Source organism: Orbicella faveolata, unplaced genomic scaffold (genome assembly GCF_042242905.1).
Source record: "Orbicella faveolata isolate gen_17 unplaced genomic scaffold, um_ofav_v1 contig_2, whole genome shotgun sequence".
NCBI classification, from domain to species: domain Eukaryota; kingdom Metazoa; phylum Cnidaria; class Anthozoa; order Scleractinia; family Merulinidae; genus Orbicella; species Orbicella faveolata.
The window spans coordinates 2,045,826-2,059,999 of record NW_028301547.1 but is presented as its reverse complement, the minus strand read 5'-3'; the positions used below and the strand labels follow the sequence as shown (position 1 = coordinate 2,059,999).

The following is a 14,174-nucleotide window of genomic DNA, read 5'->3' as shown; positions in this document are numbered from 1 at the left end:
GATCTGTTTTTAATAAAATTGTGGTTAAATAACGCGTGTTCTGATTGGAGGCCGGGGCGTTTGCAATTCTTGGGAAATGTTCACGAGAGGTTTTAGCAAAAATTAAAAGTTTTATTTAGACTCTGGTAGGCGGCTTGAGTTCACACAAAATTTAAACGTATGACCATCATTTTTGTTTCAAGCGTATGATTACAGACGTTTTACTTTGAGGTGGCTTCTCGATTTTAAATGGATTTTTGTTATGGTTTTGTCTCAAATGCCAGGTGATGCTGATTCTAAAAGTCACGCGGCTTTAAGTCGTGTAAGCCGTCTTATTTCTATGCTATCATAAGTCCCGCGGGTACTACCCAGAGTTTTTGGCGATGGCGTGCGCGGTCCAAATCTTAAAACCTGTGCCCTATTTCAGACCAAAATCTGTGATTTTTAAATACCCTATTTTAGAGCTGAGCCAAAAATCGATACCCCATATCAGACCTCTAAAATTAGTACACTGACGGCACTAATGTATGGCCACAGCTGACGAGAATTAAATTCCATTTGCGAAAGAAAAGATCAGACTAAGTTCCTTGGTCTACCCTTGATTTGCGTAAAATTCGAGAAGGGCCACAATTTTGCCAATGTTGATGCGGAAAAAATAGTTCCTTGTAAACAAAATATCCAATGCTAAGCCAGAGTTGAAAACATACCCTATTTATTTTCGAAACGTAAATTCTTTTTCATCATGAGGCCGACACTCACCTCAGAAAATAAGCTTATCCAAAAAAGGAGACGGGGCATTCTATATCCTTTTTCATTTGACTGATCGTTAGTGGTTTAGTGGCCAATTTATACAAACTTAAATTAAACTATTCATGTTGAGGTCATTTCAAGGTGGTAGCATTATGCTAAAGAACCAATCAGAGGGGTTCTTACATACCGGAAGGTGCCATTAAAGGAGCTCAGTCGGTATTTTGAGTTATTTTGGTCGCGTACAAAATTACCTTAAATTGAAGGAAACCTGAAAATATTAGTTTACTAAGATAGGAAAACACAAAAGAAATTATAGTAAACCATAAAAGAATAAGGATGGTTAAGGATGGCGAAGGTTAACAGGGATTATAAATGACGAATTTAGGCTAAACGTTTCAAGATGTCCAGACCTTGACGTAGCTCCTTAAAATCGGGCTGGCAATCGCACGCACCTTTAGATGTGCCACATAATGATTATCAGTTTAAAATTATCCACTGGATTTGTTCATCTGGTACAAAGTAGAACTTACTAAAAAAAACACGAAAGGGAGTAAATTTATGACAGTTTGTTTAGTAAGCATTTCAAAGGCTAAATAATTCAACACGAGTCTTTTACGACACTGTAACTTCGTACATAGCAACTGAGCGAAATTTGTTTTATGCCGGCGTCTTTCGTGCAGTACGAAGACATATTCGTTTATTGCCCTCTTCAGCCGTGTTTTCCGTTGACGGTGAAATTTTACTAACTCAGTCCTTTTAATTTTTTATTTAACTGAATTTTAGCCTTTGGTCAGTCTTATGCCGATTCACACAGCAAATTCTACGTACAGCAACTCAATTTCCCTTTGAAATAATGGCCTCTCAATAATATGCTCTTCTTACGAGATGCATGCAAAGAAATCAAAAGAGCTCTAAAGATAAATAATGTTGAACCAATTTCATTTTTCTGTTTTGTGCTTTTTGATGTCAAATGTTACGTATTACAAAGTAAGTTGAACAACTCAACTTACCTACAGAAACAGGCGTAGAAATTCACGGATTGTGGCTAATGCATCACCTCGTGTAAACTACGAAAACGAAAAACATTGTTAGTTATTGCACAATCATCTTGGTCTTAAAGTAGCACAAACGTATCCTAATTTCACCTTATCGCTATCAAAAGCTTTCAAATTTATCGAATTTCTATACAACCTAAATATCATTTCGGTGTCTAAAAATATGTAATTGAAATAATTGGGGTACGCTCGAAACTTGCTTTAAATTATTTGAAACACAAATTTACTTTGCAGACCTTTAAAGGCATCTCGTATTTTGTACTATCTTTAATAGCCCTCTTTTCTCTTTAAAAGGGCACTCTTTAATGAACTTAAAACAATCTGTTTTGAAAATATAGTTGTGTAAAACTAAATTAAACACTGCTCAAGTATTCACCCAAATACATTTCTGATATCTTCTTGTTTCGTGTTTCGGTGTAGCTATGCGATTTGATAATAAATATGTGGCGAGACGATGTTAGATGTTTTTGGTTGACATGTAACAAATTGCTTCACATGCATGTTGAGAAAATTAAAAAAAACCGCCTACGTCTGCAAAAGGGAAGGTCATGTGACCGGTATACTAAAGTCTCCAACGCTGAAAAAATCAAACTGCAAGAAAAAGTTTGGCTTGTTCAAACGACTACAAGAGGGAGACTATGTACGTCGTTAAGACTGTAAACATAAGTAAAAGTACAAAATGAAAAAAAATATATATATAACCTTCTCTGGCAATTCAAAGTAAGCTGGAATTTGATGTAGAAATGTGTGAAGATTAATAATTTATACCAAAGAATAATTTTAGTCCGAGAGGTAGGTTTTCAGGAAAAGTAATTAGTTGTCTGCACGTATCTTTTGTCTATCTTATCAACCCTCAGAGAATATTTCAGCATATCTGACCGACCGGTCTGCGGACAAACTTATCTTACAAAATTGTTTTTAGAAATGTGTTTACATCAGTGACTTAGCCTAAAGCTCGGATAATGACAAAACAAGTCAAAGGAACATTTTTTTAGTGGTAGTTATCAGCACCCACGATTTATGAGCAATAAAATCCGAACCAGGGATCGTTCCAATATTAACAATCTCCATGTGCGTGAATAAAAAAAAAGGAATAAAAAAGGAAAGGAGCAAATCAAGTAGAGTAGAATATCATTCAATCGCGCAAGAACAGTTTTATTCTATTTGCTACATTTAAACAAAATTACTCGTTATCTTTTTAAGTAAATACGTTGTTTTGGTAAGGTGGTTGAAATGTAAAATTGAGCTTGTTATTTTTGAGGACCAGGTGAATTGCGCTAGTGTTCAGTTCATTCGTCAATTTTGTGAAGATTTTTTAAAGTTCACTCTCTAATAAACGTTCACGTTTTCCCTTATTCGGCAAAGTGAAGATATGATGGAACGAGCTATGAAGATTGCAAAGAATATGTAGAAGACATGTCGTCTTTCGCATACTTCTCTCTTTACACATCACTCGGGTCATAGATTCCGCTGCTTTAAAGCCACAAAGGGGAAAGAACTAACTCCACATGACATAGCCAAACTAGGGAGCAAAAAAGCAAAGCATTTCCAAAAGCAAATACTCACATTTTTTCTTCACAACGAGCTTTACACAAGATGTTGTTTACAATTATAACCTCAAGTCTGTGTGATTGTTTTTGTCTTACCCTAGATTTATAGCCTTAGTTAGGAAACTACTTATCTCCCACTCAGATGCTTAGAAAAAAACCACGGTTAATTTAAAAAGTACCGCATATTTACATATAAGTGATTTTCAAAGTGCCAACGACAGCAGTGACGAATTCACGCCTGGCGTTGTTTAGAGTTTTTCTTTTATTTGTAATCCGCATTTCTCAATCTACAGACACTCGTGCATGTATCGCCATTGTCCGCGTTAACACCGTGAGGGAGTTGACAATGGGTTTGAATTAACGCAACTTTCTATTTTGTCGCGATAACATTTTTTGGGGTTAAAAATGAAAACATGTGCTATCTTTGGACTGACATACAGAGATACTTCATTGTTAATCTGATAAGCAGTTGCAATAAAATCTCGTTTTCCTTTATACTTCGACTATAAACAAATTACTTTTGCTTTATATTTTTTCTTCGAAGTATTGTTTGTAGAAGCTTTGCACGGTTCAAGCTTGCTTTTCCTGTATAAACATTCTGTCAGTTACTCATGAAAAATGTAACTGTTTATAATTAACTCTCTTTTCGTTGGCTAAAGCATCGCTTATTGGAGGGCCTAAAGCAAAATTGATATTTTTCTTGCAGTGACAATAAACACAGTAATCCTTGTGTGGAAAATCAAGGATTTGTGATGATAAAGCATTGTAATGAATGATACTGCAGCTTAGATATATCTCATGCAATACGAAACATCAATCTTTCGACGACGTATGACCGTTATATACCAGAACATATCTAACATGACGCCAACTTATTGCCTTTCCAGTTCAGAAGATCCAGGATTTGATGGACGACAAGCTACAACCGGGGGATAGGAGGACAATCCCCCAGCCATGCCCGGACGGGAGTACAAATTTAATCCCCAACAGGGGGTAATTCCAGTAGTTCTCCATGGTCCTTGCTTGATATAATTAACAATTACGTGTATTCCACGAGGGCGCATTGGATATGACATGATAACTCGCGTATCCAACAAGCGCGAGTGGAATAATTGCTTCATTAAAAATGCCCCAAAATATAGAAAAATAGAAAGAAATAAAAATCAAACCGCCCCAAAAATTACGACACGCTTACCATACATGATTTGTAGAGCATGGTGTAATAGCTAATCTACCATGATGACTTCATAGCCAATGAAAACTCTTGAATTGCATTATCCAATAACATCACTCAGGTTAATTATTGTTTGTACATTTTCACCATTTAGAAAACATGCGCATAACATGTTCGCGACTCTCACTGATACTTGTTTCTGATTTTAAGTTCCTTTGATATATATCGGATAGCAAACTCCCGAGTGCTTCATTCTTAAAGAGGGGGGTGAAAAGGTTTTTGGATCGATGGATTTGGCCTTAAAAAGCGCACGGATTGTGGATTTTTGCGGTAAATCGAGCGGATTCGCGGATTTTGAAAACACAGTGGATCGTGGATCAGCTGTGAATTTTGGCGCGGATTCCGGATTGTGCCTGTCGTGATGCTCCTAAACGAAATTTGGATCATAGATAGATCTTCAGCCTAGGTTGGTATGCTAATGAGTTCATCCAAATTATTTCTTTTTTCGAACGAAGCTCATTAAATTCAGGCGTGAGACTGTTATTGGAATTGTACTGTGTTATAGTCATCAAGCATATTGCCTTCTTTACTATTTGTGCGAAATTATCAATGGCACTCACATTTACCAGTTTACCTTTGAGGTTTTACACTTCTGTTTCCGGATGTGGTTGTGGTATCGGATTTGAACAAAAATTTTGGTGGATAGACGGATTTGGCGAAAAAAAGGCACCGATCGGCGGATTTGCATACCCCTATTAACCCCCCTCCTTAAATCTGTCAATCTTCTCTTTTGCTGGATTCCTCCGTCCATTCTGCCTCGTATTGACGCTACAACTAATAAACTTTGTTTTGATAAATGTTTCAAAAATGAGTAAAACTTGCTGGCTGAGAAAATATTAAAGAAGCCGCTTTCTTGAATACGCAGCCTGGCTTTGCATACGGGTGGTCCGCCTAAAATTTGAATTGATCAATCAGGATTCGTCAGCAGAAAACTGTACTGTTCTGATGTCAAATGCATGTTGACAGGAAAGCGACTGACAGAAGAAGGCCAACTGTTTTCACTGGAAATGGCATTAAATATTCACGAAAAGCGATTTACAATTCCAAAAAACCGTATCAGATTGTAAAAAAGTGAAAAATATGAAACATTTTAGAAACTCTTATTCTTCGGCCATTTCAGCTTGAGCATAAATAAAAAACAAACTGCGGTTACAAACATAACAAAACAAGCCATGTTGTAAAAACCTTGATTTGAGAACTTAACGTTTCGCACGCTTCTACATACATCGTCAGAAGTATAAAACGGTTAGCTGCATTACAATAAATTTAAACGAGAAGACTAGTATCTAATAAGGAAAACCGGTACCTAGCATATCAAGGCTGTTACAACATGCGTTATTTTGTTATGTTTGTGACCACAGTTTGTTTTTGATTTTTACTCAAGATGAAACATTTTGTCTCCAAGCTTCCAATTTGGCGCCAAAAATGGGTCTCCCGCGTTCGGCAACTCGCTCTTCGATCGCTGTCGTATGAAAGGATAATAGTTGTGTTATTTTGAACAAAATATGCTGTTACACGTCAAATTAAACCCAGAATTCTCAACTTAAGTATTAGAAGAAACCAAAGCAGCTTCAGCATTGTGTTTATTTGTTAGCGGCGAAGAAAAAGACTATTATCCTTTGTTTCGGAAGGACAGCTTGGTTTTGCCGGACTGCCACAGGTACTGCGGGCTCAACCATCGTATACAAGGGGCAGCCGATAACGACTACTCTACGGAAATGGTCGAAACCTGTACATCTAATTTGAATCTTAAAGAAAAACCGACTGAGTAGTGTTTTTTTTTCAAGCCTCGTTTCCAGAGTACCAGAGCCCGCGCTCCCACTGGATAAGATAACGAGTTCTCGATCTCTGGCAAGTAAAGAGAATTGAACATGACGCGACAAAATTATTGAAATAACATTTGTTTAAGTAATTTCCCCCAACACTATTTGCTTCGAATAGTTTTTGCGAATGTTGCAGGTGCTTCAAAATTGGAGAAAAGTTTGAAATGAATATGTTTAATATCGAGCCATTCGTCGCGTGATATTTTGACAAAATCCTCGCGAAATCGCTGCCATTGCACTTCTTCGAAAATAAAAAATATAGAAAGACAAAGACACGAGCGATGATACCAGTTTTCGCTCTGCAGGGTTAGTTTCAATGATATTGCGTGCTTAGTAGGTTTTCGTGAGTGTTGCAGGTGCTGTAATCCTTGATGCATATGAAAATATGAAAATATTATATAATTTCTTGTCAACCGAAAATGGCATTGTCAGGAACTTTTCGAGAACGTTACTTCGGCATAATATTGTCCCATTCACCCCCTTGTTCTCATAATTTCTTGGTCGATCTTTTAAAATAAAACGAAGACAACAAAGAACATTCAGTCCCTGAATCCTCCAGTTGCAATATGTAAACTGACAAAGCGCCCATTGGGAAGATGAAGTTTCTTCGAGCTGCCCTTTTTAACCCAAAGGTATCAATTTCAGAGGTCTCGAACGCAGGAAAAAAAAAACAAATTTCATTTTATATTTTTCCTTTTTACCTTTACAGTTTACAAGTAAGCTTCCACTGCGGAAGGAAATAATTATTCCATATCAGCTTCAATTATTTAACTTTTCCGTCTTGATATATGAAGGACTATAATTCAAATGACACATTATGCATAACTATTAATCATTATTGATTTGAAGTCTATTTTAAAATCTTAGCCCTGCCCACGTGTTTCTCACATCATGTAGTTAGGGCACGACAGCGAAACCAAAGCGGCGACTAAACGACCCTGAACATTTCAAAGTTTATAAAAATGTTCCTCATCTTCTTTCGTCGAGAACTTTAATTTTCTGTTGAGGGTTTCTGACTCTAAGGTAAGGTTAAATTAAGAGCTGGCTTTAGTCCCTTACTCAAGGTAGCCTCTTAATAGGCTCCGATTGGGTTATAGAGCGAAGGTAAAAAAAAAAAAGAGCCGGGTTTCACTCGCAGAATTTTTTCGCGTCCTCTGTTGGTGCCTGTTGACAGGCTATCCTCAAGGCAGGGCGATCGCAAAGCGTGAGGCGTCGGAAAAGGCTTCATGTGGATCCTAAATTTCTTCGTGACTTAAATGATGTAACTTACCGCTTCTGAACTTTGCAAGTCTTGCAATGGAAATGTGAAATTGAAATTGAAATTGAGATGTGATATATTTTCGCTCAACAAAACGATTTTCTCATTGTTCGGGCAACCCGATCCCTAAGCTCCATTCTGTTGTAAATTTATCATACAGGATAAAAAGGCACGCTATTTCCTCTAGTTACGATTTTCTGAAAACAGAGGCTTGTCTAAAATCTAGGTAAGATCTGATTCCTAACCATACACTCACTTGGGTTAAAACTAGCGCAATCTATTAATATGTGTTTCTCTCTATTTTACTTGCTTGAGTAAAGATTACGTGAAGAGAATAAATTTATTTACAGCAAATTGCAAATTGATAGGGTGTTCGTCATTAATCTAGGGCGGGGAGATTTGATAACTCATGACTATCGTTCGGGGATAAGCAAATTAATGTGCGATAACGATTTCTTTTTCCAGACTGACGGAGGTGATTATTTTTACACAGAAGGGTCTAAGTCGACTGCAGTCAACAATTATTTGCTTTCATTTCCTCGTGATCACGAAATCGCGATCTCTGAGGCTCCGTTCACACTACGCCGGAGAAATTTGAAAACGGCGTTTTCACTCTGAAAACGCATCAAACGTTTTCCGTCCACACTACGCCGGAGAAATTACAAAACGCAACAATCACCGGTCATTTTGGATTTTTGTTTGAGGAAAACTCTGGTAGGGGAATCACATGATTACAGTGATGTCATCGTTTTTGAAAAGCTTCGTTTTCCAGATGTTTTCCGTCTACATAAAACGAAAAGCCGGCGTTTTAAAATTCCTCCGGCTTGAAGAGCGTTCTCGAAAAGCTCTGTTTTCGTGACGGATTAGTGTGGACTGTAGGCTTAACCGTAGAAATAAAGCTGCGTTTTTAAATTTCTTCGGTGTAGTGTGGACGGGCCCTGAGCTTCTCATAAAGATAATAGAGTTCCGTCGATTCTCTCCGGTTTAAATACCAGGCGAGGTTACTGAGCAATACAACTTACCACTTGAGAGAGAAAGTTGGTATATCCTTGCTTAGAGGAACACATTGTGCATTTTTAGGGCTTCTCGGTCCCTTAACGCTGCTGTGTTGCGTTGATGCATACGGCATAATCGAGTGGAATTTTTGCACGGAAGTTTTAAATTTATGAAAATGTTGGAACCGCTTTAGTGCGCGTTTTTGATAAGGTTGCGAGTGTTTGTTTAGTTAAGACAAATTTGGGGCGAAATTTTAAAAGAGATTATATTCTGGCGAAAATTTTTAACATTAAACTTCCTCGCAGAGTTTGCTATGCTGTTAATTATGTATTCTTACGCTACCTGCAAGTTTGCGAACTTCCGAAACCAGTAAAATTTGACTTCAAGACCAACTTAAATCTATTAATGGAAAGTTGTTTGCAACTAAGCGTCGTAACAGGAAGCATTTTAATGTTTTGCAGCTGATTTAATGTGTGTTCTGTAAATAGCTGCTGTTGCGTGTCTTGTTTCATGACGCCAGAAGTCTACAGGAAAACTACATGATAATAAAAATTTGTGCTTTTTAGGCTAATGGCGATGAAACCCTTTTTAAAACTTATTGAAAGAAATTGTATCGTCGCGGTTTCACTCCCGGCCGATATCAAAGTTCTTACACCAAATGTAGTGACGCTTCTCTAAAATCTCTGGTCTTTGTTTTTTTTCTTTCTTTTTTTAAAAATACCTTCTATGCATTTTAACATGTAATGATTTGTTCAGTAATTACGGATTATTTACACGACAGTACTTGCGATAAAAGTGGTACGATTGTCAAAAAAAAAAAATGATCCAGTACGGATACATTTCGTTGGGTAACTGAGCCATATTCACCCGTGCTTTGACTCCTTTTCTATTCTGTCGTGTAAATGGACCTTAAGTGCCTTCTTATTGAAGCCTTACTTTAGTGCCTTCTTATCGTACCACGCTAACGACCGGCAAAATCCTCTTCTAACAAATCAATAATGACCTAATTTACAATTATCTTGTGGTGAACTTGCTATATTTGCCTTCTCGTTGTGAGGATAATTTTAGAAATTATCTAAAAACTCGTGAATTAAACGAAGATGATTTATCGCGACAGCATGATCAGAGCGCATTAGAGCTCCTATTAAAGCATCTACATAACAATAGAGTTAGTTTAGTAGCTTTAGTTTATTTTAAACAGCTTTTTCCTGGGCAGGCTTCCTCTTTATGTCTAGTAACCCTGCTATATTAATTTCTTTTTGCTGCTGCAAAATTTGTCTACCTTGCTAGAATTGTAAAGTACAGCATTAGCCATAGGTACAAGTGTCGCTCAAGTAGGGGGCTGTTGTGTTAAGAGCCATGTGCATAGACCTAAATTTGAATATCGTTTTTTTATTCGTTTTCCTTCGAGTTATCTTTTCCTCTCTAACCACAATTTTTCAGCGTAGAATCTTTTGATACAATCCGAAAATATATAAAACCCGGGAAATGGCCTATATAACCGTAAGGTTTGAGCAGAGCCAAAATTTGCTGCAAAATTTGAAACTCACGATAGACTTATATGAAAGCCGTTTTCGCGTGCTTTATTTATCATCGCGAGAAATATAGTGTATGACTTCATCACGAGTTTCGCACACAAAGCCTTAAAGAAGGCTCAATGCATATTTTATTAGGAGAAAAAGAGCTTTAAACCTTGGAGGTTTTCGTATTGATCCTTAAGAGTGCTGCCGAATATTTCTATTCAATTAAACAGCCAACGTCACTGTAAAAACGTCATTTCCATTTTTCCACCACGTATTTTAAAATACATTCTGAACTTGATAGCTTTGTAGTAAAACCGCCTGGCAGCCAAACTCAAGACTCACAGAGGCTATTTGTTCAGCCTACCCTTTTTAAATAACAATTATTTCATTTCAAAAACGCAGAACAAAATTCGTCGCATGCTATTTGCCTACTTTTTTCCGAATTTATTTATGCCAAGTAGGGCTAGAAAATAATCATTTCGCTTTTTTACTGGGTTGAATAGAGCTAGATTTTGTAAGAAACTAACCTAAAAATACTGAATGAAATTCAGCCATGTTAGCTTTCCGCCACTTAATCTTTCTTAATGTTACTTAACATTCAAGGAAAGGTGTAGGCCGGCAGATATCTTCAGCAAATAAAATCATTAAATTCTGTCGAATTTGACCACCTTGGATCACACCTTTTCTGACAAAATTATTTTCCCGTGAGCCGAAATCTATGGTACGCGCCTTGTGCCTAGCATTGTTGAATTTCTTTCAATTAAGTACGAGGTTGCAAAATTTATTTTTTTCTGGCAAAGGTTTGCACCTTTTATGTCACTTTTAGTTGAACACTAATGCAAACTGTGAGATTGAAGTTTTGGTGTGGTCGCCAAGAAAACGAAAACAACTGTCACTTTGAAATCTAAATAACAACTGGAATGATTAATATATTGGCCATTTTCGAACGGGTGAACGAGATAGAAAAGAAAGTTATTAATGCCTTTTGACAGCGGAGAGGCTGAAACTAATTTGTCCTTATACAAAACGAGAAAGGAAATTTAATCTCAGCAATGATTATCTGTTGCCCATGTCTGAATAGTGTACATTTACGAGAAAGATGCCGTGTCGATTCTTCCTGACAAATCGATGTTGGCTTTGAAAGGAATTGACATCCGCCCAATATCTCCTTATTGTACTTTCAGCCAATGAGATAAAGGCAATGCAGGTAACACGGACAGACCACTTTCTATATCACTAGGTGGTCAAACAAATCTTGGTCAAACTTCATACACTGTACACGGTTGTCTTGGTATCCAAAGCGTTCTCGAGAAGAATTAAATTGTAATCTTGAACCACACAATATTAGTGCTTAGGTTTTGGATTAGTGTTGAGCAGGAAAGGGCGAAGCAATTCTCTTTAGGTTAGTTTTGAACCTACGTAATATACATATTTAACTCGGGAAAACAGTTCAACCGATGAAGGCCAAAATGGTTTTCGAAAAATTTTTATGCGACGGGAAAAGAACATTTGAGCTTATGTCCTTATATTTCTGGTTTTAGAACTCGACCGTGGCAGATGGCTGCACAAATCGCTCAGTTGGAGAAGTTACTTCGACCTTGCCAACACATCTATGCCCAGTTTAACTTTACAGCATTGCAAGGGCTAGATGTGAATGAGACTAGATCCGTATTACCTTTGCTATTTGGAAATTACTCGCTTTGTGTGAAATACTTGGAAGGAAAGGCAACCTATCCGTCACCCGAGTGGACAACAGAGGCAACAGTTGTACCGTCTTACAAGCGCCCAATCCTTTTAACATACTTTGTGCTCATCGTAGTGTTAGGATTGGCCATTAATCTGTGCGTGATCGGTACAATATGTCGCGTCCGAAGACTATGGACCATCACGAACGCCTTCGTGTTGAGTCTGGCAATGGCCGACTTCTTCATGGCAAGCGTCTTGGTCCCGATTTACATCTGGTCCATGTACCACCCTGGCCAGGACACGGTCAAAGACACGTTATTCCCTTTACTAGGCGTCGCGTCGCTCCTAAACCTTGCCGCGGTGACGCTGGAGCGTTTTCTATCGATTTCGTTCCCACTGACCTATGACGCGTACCTGACCCGTTTTCGCGCCACAATCATCATAACCTCTTTATGGCTCGTATCAGTGTTCCAAGCACTACTGCAGTTTGCATTTAAGAACAAATCTCGTCGAATTCAAACCCTGTACGAGGATCTGCGATTCGCCTTCGCATTTGGTCTGCCGTGTTTGTGTATCCTGATTGTGAACATTAACATTTACAACGTGGCGAGAAAACACGCGAGGCAGATCAACGCTTCGAATCCGCAGGGTCAAAGTGGAAGCTCGAGCCGTGCTTTCCTAAAGAAGCTGAAGACGGTGAAAATCATCGCTCTTCTTGTGGGTACATTTGTGGTAACTTGGCTTCCGTATTTTAGCCTGTCCATCTATGAGCACCATACTGCCTACGGGGAAACAACAGCAAGTTTCGACGTGGCCTTGAAAGTAGCTGAAGCGTTAGCGTGTGGAACCGCCCTGTTCAACCCACTGCTGTACGGATTGCTTCGAAAGGACGTGCGAGAGGCCATGGTGAAAGGACTGAAGTGCCAGAATGTGAATCAAACTGAACTAGAAAGTATTTCATACAGCTTTCGAACAGATCCGAACAAAATAGGGCCGAGTAAATGAAAACGCATCTGTTAAGACACTTGCCTCCTCGGCCCGACTGAAACTTCTAAGGGATTGTGTTGTTGGAATAAGAAAACAAAAAACACAGCGCTTCAAAATTCCCATGATTTATCGATCAGGATCCATTTATTGAATCTTTTGGAATTCTGTAACCGAGCATTAAATCTTAAACTTATCGTTTATAGTGTGAGTCGAAATGTTTCCTTTTAGACGAAACTTTTCTGGAATTAATAGATTTAGACAAATGTAGACTGAACTAATATGAACTATGGTGCAAAATAATGAGTTTTGCGAAGTTAGTTTTTAAATGGAGTTAATCAGATTGTAAATTAACCAACGAAAAACCAAAGGTAGAAGTTTTCATCCTAAGGGTAAATGCAGCGTTAGCAGGTCATGTCTCTAGTAGACGGCTCTTTTGTCAAGTAAGTTGAACTGCATGTAACAAAAACTCTCGTTAAGGTAGAAAAGTCATATTTATTGCTCAAAGAAAATTTCGGCCTCTTGTGAATGGGTAATATAATGAGGAGAGGGGTTATTCTTTTATGTACAGTTTGAACAAAAAGACTTGCCTATTAACACGTACGATTGCAGTCTTTTTGTATGTTTATGTATTAGAGGAAATTAAAGAACATGTGCGTTCTAATGTGTTCAAAACTAATGTAATATATTCTTTGTGTGCCGATGTTTGCAAACACGATTTCAATATCCAGAACGTTTTATTTGAAGCATACATCCCTCCTTTAGGCATTATTGTAAATGACAAAATCAGAAGATGAAGGCAAAATGACTTTATTCATTAGGGATGGATTGAAAACTATGTAAATAAGTGGTTGTGTAATACAATAACGTTTCTCGTTCATCTGTTAAGCGAGTTCTTTACACAAGTGTCACTGGCCTTTATTTAAAGCCAGTGTATTGTCTCAAAATTGTCATTTAAGAAATACAATCTATAACTTTTAATTTCGACTTGTATTCACTGTTTACAACAAGACGCAATTTGATGAGGAGTAATTACTTTCAGTGCAGACGCAAAATTATTCAAAAGATTATTTAGCTAGTCAGACTAATCAATATTTGCCTTGAGGATCCGAAATCATTATGGAACCTATAAAAAGTCAGTTTAAGCCGACATAGTTAACAAACATTAAGGAAAAAATGTTTTTAAGTGTGCAGTGAAAATGATTATAACGAAATTGAATTGTATATAATGAGAGAATATTTGAGAATGGCAGATCTAAATCTAAACAGCAGATCCGGTAAAAGGTGAACGAGATTACTGCCTGAAAAGGAAAATTAACTGACCAAAATTTTGCAC

The 14,174-nt window shown here is 37.6% G+C and overlaps 1 protein-coding gene across 2 annotated transcripts; it reads left to right on the top strand.

Annotated features, from left to right (window-relative positions):
* Positions 1–7,088: 7,088 nt before the first annotated feature.
* LOC110058435 (histamine H2 receptor-like) lies at positions 7,089–13,513 on the top strand. Of its 2 annotated transcripts, none has more exons than XM_020765084.2 (2): positions 7,089–7,414; positions 11,710–13,513. In XM_020765084.2, exon 2 carries the CDS (start codon positions 11,726–11,728, stop codon positions 12,857–12,859), a length of 1,134 nt encoding a protein of 377 aa, XP_020620743.2. In that variant the 5' UTR covers positions 7,089–7,414; positions 11,710–11,725; the 3' UTR covers positions 12,860–13,513. The 2 variants fall into 2 exon arrangements, with proteins under 2 accessions (XP_020620743.2, XP_020620744.2); XM_020765085.2 differs by lacking the exon at positions 7,089–7,414 and adding an exon at positions 11,131–11,570.
* The last annotated feature ends 661 nt before the right edge of the window (positions 13,514–14,174 follow it).

Bases quoted from the DNA above. Each gene is read 5' to 3' on its own strand.
- LOC110058435 (XM_020765084.2), top strand. From the start codon at position 11,726: ATGGCTGCACAAATCGCTCAGTTGGAGAAGTTACTTCGACCTTGCCAA.